Here is a 3,871-nt window from a genome sequence, read left to right on the forward strand (position 1 = left end):
ACATACACGTCACAGGAAGAGTATTTAGAAGAAAGGAAAGTAATTCTTCTCCTTGGATCCCCCCCTCCCCCCACTGGGCATTTTACTGACGTGCTCTGACAGATATAAACTCAGAATGAACCGGCTGCATGAAATCTAAGCTCAGCTCCTGGCTGCCCTCGGAGCGACTCCACAGACTGCAATGGTGACTTTTTCTCCTTCTGCATCACACTGGAAAGGATGCGTTTGACAGAAATCAACATGGCTGCTGTAAAAAATAAAGATCAGCGCTGAGCGAAACGCGCACCTCCGGCCCCCGAGGACAAGGATCACACAGACACACACCCGGTCGGGTTCATTTTTTTATTGAAAAGCGGATAGCATAGAAATGGACTCGCCGCACTATAAATCATATAAAGAGAGCAAAAGCATCGAACAAAAAAATATACAAATCGCCAGAGGAAGAGGGGGCGGGACTAGAGTAGGCGGGACCTCCGCCCTTATAAGGCACTTGAAGATCATTAAAGATGACCGCTTTGTTCCCTGAAATCTGGCCAACCGCCGTGAGACCATGTGACTTGGCCGGGGCGAATGGATGGGCTGTACGCAAAATATCGACCTTCGTTTTCCCGCGACACTAAAAATCAGACTCCGGGGGCCGTCCTAAGGCACTAAACATTCTGCAACCAATGGAAGGGCACATCAACGTGTCCACATTTCCTCCGTCTACCTCAGGGGCGGCCAAACGCCGGCCCTCCAGCTGTGCTGAACGGCAAATCCCATCATGCATCGGTCTCTGGGAGTCATGCCCCTGGCTGTGAGAGCTTTGCAATAACTCATGGGATTTGTAGTTCCACCGCAGCTGGAGGGCCGGGGTTTACCCACCCCCGCTCTTGCTGGACCGGCGTCCAGTACCAAATATTTGTTAGCTTGAAAAAAAAAAAGTTGCAACTTTTTCGTACGCAAGAGTAAAAAAAACATCAACATGGTTTCCTCAACACGACATACAAATAAAGCCAGTGCGAACATCATTGTCAACTAACGCGTTTCGACAGCTTTCAAAATCTCTGACTTTTCCCCTCCAGCAGTAAAAAACAAAAAAAACTTTATAAGAACAACTTAGAAAACAGACCCTTCCCCTGATCTCTGGAAGATACAAAATATATAGATTTACATGGAAGGACAGAGCTGGCCAGGCGATGGGTATGAATTTTAAGGGGGAAATAGCAATTTTAACGAAATACAAAAAAATAAATGTAAAAAATGGGACTAATAACCTGTTTTTATGATATTTTCTATTTATCTCTAAAATCTATTTGTTGCCTTTACTGCAAAACTGTGGAACTGCTCGGAGCCGTAGAAGATACAATATATATATAAATGTACATCGAAGAGAAAGAGCTTTGCCGGGCGACGGTTAATGAATTTTAAGCAGTAAAATATGTCACCGGCCGGCATTCTAGGCGCAAGCAACGCGGCGGCGAGGGCGGTTCTCGCTCAACGCGTTTTATCGTATGAGCCAATGAATCCAAAAGGCAGTGGGGGGCCCCTCCCATGAACGAGTAGTTCAGGCTTTGACAACCTAGTGTTAGTGTATCCGTATAAAGCGAGTAGGTCATGTGACCTTTGTATAAAGCGAGGTCATGTGACCTTTGTATAAAGCGAGTAGGTCATGTGACCTTTGCCCCTCAGCACTAGAGCAACGTTATCCCTAAAAATACGAACTTTTGTAGCAATTTGTTTTTTCGGTAGAGTGCAATTATCTCACTTAATTTTTTTTTATTGAGATATAAAATCCTGAAAATGATGGCGCCACAACGGAAATACGCGACTCGCCGCGGCCGCTTCGGGCGCTGATCTCCCTTTGATTAAACAGCTATTTCTTCAAGTAACGCGCAGTAGTGTCTAACGGGGTTTGTAAACAGGTTTAGCTTTGGCCATACGATGAACTTTTAACTTCTGGTGGCGCCGGACGCCATTTTGTTTTTCCCCGCGGACCCTTGCTCAAATGCAAACATTTGGCGTGGCGGCCCAAACGCTTACCGACGCTTTTAAAAAGAGGGGCGGTGCAAGCCAGCGGTGGGGGACCAATTGGAGGAGCTTTGCCAGGGCGCCCCAACGCCGAGGCCTACCTGATAGATACCTTTGGTTTCATTTAGAACAGACACAATTATAAGCTGCTCTCAAATAACATAAAATTAAAAAAATGCATTTTTTTTTCCTTCTATAAAATACTAAGACGTAGAAAAAAAGTAAAAAAAAACAACAAAATATATCCCACGGGATTAGCTTTAATAGGTGGCAGTGTCGCCGGATGGGACGAGGTTACATGATGGCACAGGGCTTGGCCTGCAAAGGAGAAAACAAAATCATTAGATAAGAATTGTTAAAGATTAAGGTTCCCTCCCCCTAGTGTCTCTGCCCCTCCCACAATGGTGAGATTTCCTCCAGTAGTTTGTGTCTCTGCCCCTCCCACAATGGTGAGATTTCCTCCAGTAGTTGTGTCTCTGCCCCTCCCACAATGGTGAGATTTCTCCTCCAGTAGTTTGTGTCTCTGCTCCTCCCACAATGGTGAGATTTCCTCCAGTAGTTTGTGTCTCTGCCCCTCCCACAATGGTGAGATTTCCTCCAGTAGTTTGTGTCTCTGCCCCTCCCACAATGGTGAGATTTCTCCTCCAGTAGTTTGTGTCTCTGCTCCTCCCACAATGGTGAGAATTCCCCCCAGTAGTTTGTGTCTCTGCCCCTCCCACAATGGTGAGATTTCCTCCAGTAGTTGTGTCTCTGCCCCTCCCACAATGGTGAGATTTCCTCCAGTAGTTTGTGTCTCTGCCCCTCCCACAATGGGTAGATTTCCCCCCCGTCGTTTGTGTCTCTGCTCCTCCCACAATGGTGAGATTTGCCCCAGTAGTTGTGTCTCTGCCCCTCCCACAATTTTGAGATTTCCCCCAGTAGTTTGAGTCTCTGCCCTTCCCACAATGGTGAGATTTCCTCCAGTAGTTTGGTGTCTCTGCCCCTCCCACAATGGTGGTGCCGTGTCCCTCACCTGAGTGCGCTGGTTGTTCCCCATGATGTAGGAGCGTGGTGTCAGACTCTCTCCGATGCCGCTGCTCCCGCTGGCTCCCCCCGCGCTGCGGAAGGTGCGGGTGACGGTGGAGAAAGAGCTGGAAGAGGATGACGCTCCGCCGCCGACGGCGGCACCGAGGCTCTTCTCAGCCGGCTGCCCGCAGGTGGTGCATGTGATGTTGCGGGAACGCAGGTTGTACTCGCCGGGGTCTCCGGAGGAATTGAGACCGTCCTATAGGAAGAGGAGGAAATATTGGAACCATTTTATATCTGGAGGCATTAACAATATATTTCCCATTAGATCGGACCAGCGCAGCGCAGGCTTCCTCTACACACCCCGATATCTCACCCATTATCTGTATCTGAGCCCTTCCCTCCCCATCCCGACTGTCCCTGGCCCCGCCCCTTTCATTGATTGGCTTTCAGTTCTGTCAATCATGGAGGCTCAGCATTACATGTGGAAGGTGGTGGTGGTGGTGATGCTCCTCCTCTTCATTGTCATCATCATCCTCTACTTCCACCACAGACCGCACAAGCTTACGCATCGCAACTTCCTGTGAGTGGTGAGGAAAAGGAGTAAATGGGGGTATTGTCCCTTGTCCATACAGTCTACTACAGCCCCCCATTATTATCAGGACTCCAACACTCATCATGTTCCCAGTCATTCCCTTCCCGGACTGCTATCCACCTCATTGGGCCACGGACACCTCAGTGCCATTCCAGCTGCCATTCCTACCTTGTCCCTTACACCGCCCCCATCCTGTCCCTTACACCGCCCCCATCCTGTCCCTTACACCGCTCCCCATCCTGTCCCTTACACTGCCCCATC

At 48.9% G+C, this 3,871-nt stretch overlaps 1 protein-coding gene across 1 annotated transcript in view; it reads right to left on the reverse strand.

Annotated features, from left to right (window-relative positions):
• Positions 1-2,190: 2,190 nt before the first annotated feature.
• Positions 2,191-3,871, reverse strand: part of LMNA (lamin A/C) — a 67,354-nt gene continuing 65,673 nt past the window's right edge. The window contains exons 10-12 of the mRNA XM_018571560.1: positions 3,498-3,596; positions 3,023-3,274; positions 2,191-2,328 (exon numbers count right to left, since the gene is read on the reverse strand). Of these exons, the coding sequence (XP_018427062.1) occupies positions 2,305-2,328; positions 3,023-3,274; positions 3,498-3,596 (375 nt within the window). The 3' untranslated portion in view covers positions 2,191-2,304. The remainder of the gene's footprint in view (positions 2,329-3,022; positions 3,275-3,497; positions 3,597-3,871) is intronic.

This window comes from Nanorana parkeri, unplaced genomic scaffold, assembly GCF_000935625.1.
Source record: "Nanorana parkeri isolate BGI_ZX_2015 unplaced genomic scaffold, ASM93562v1 scaffold1780, whole genome shotgun sequence".
Lineage (NCBI taxonomy): Eukaryota > Metazoa > Chordata > Amphibia > Anura > Dicroglossidae > Nanorana > Nanorana parkeri.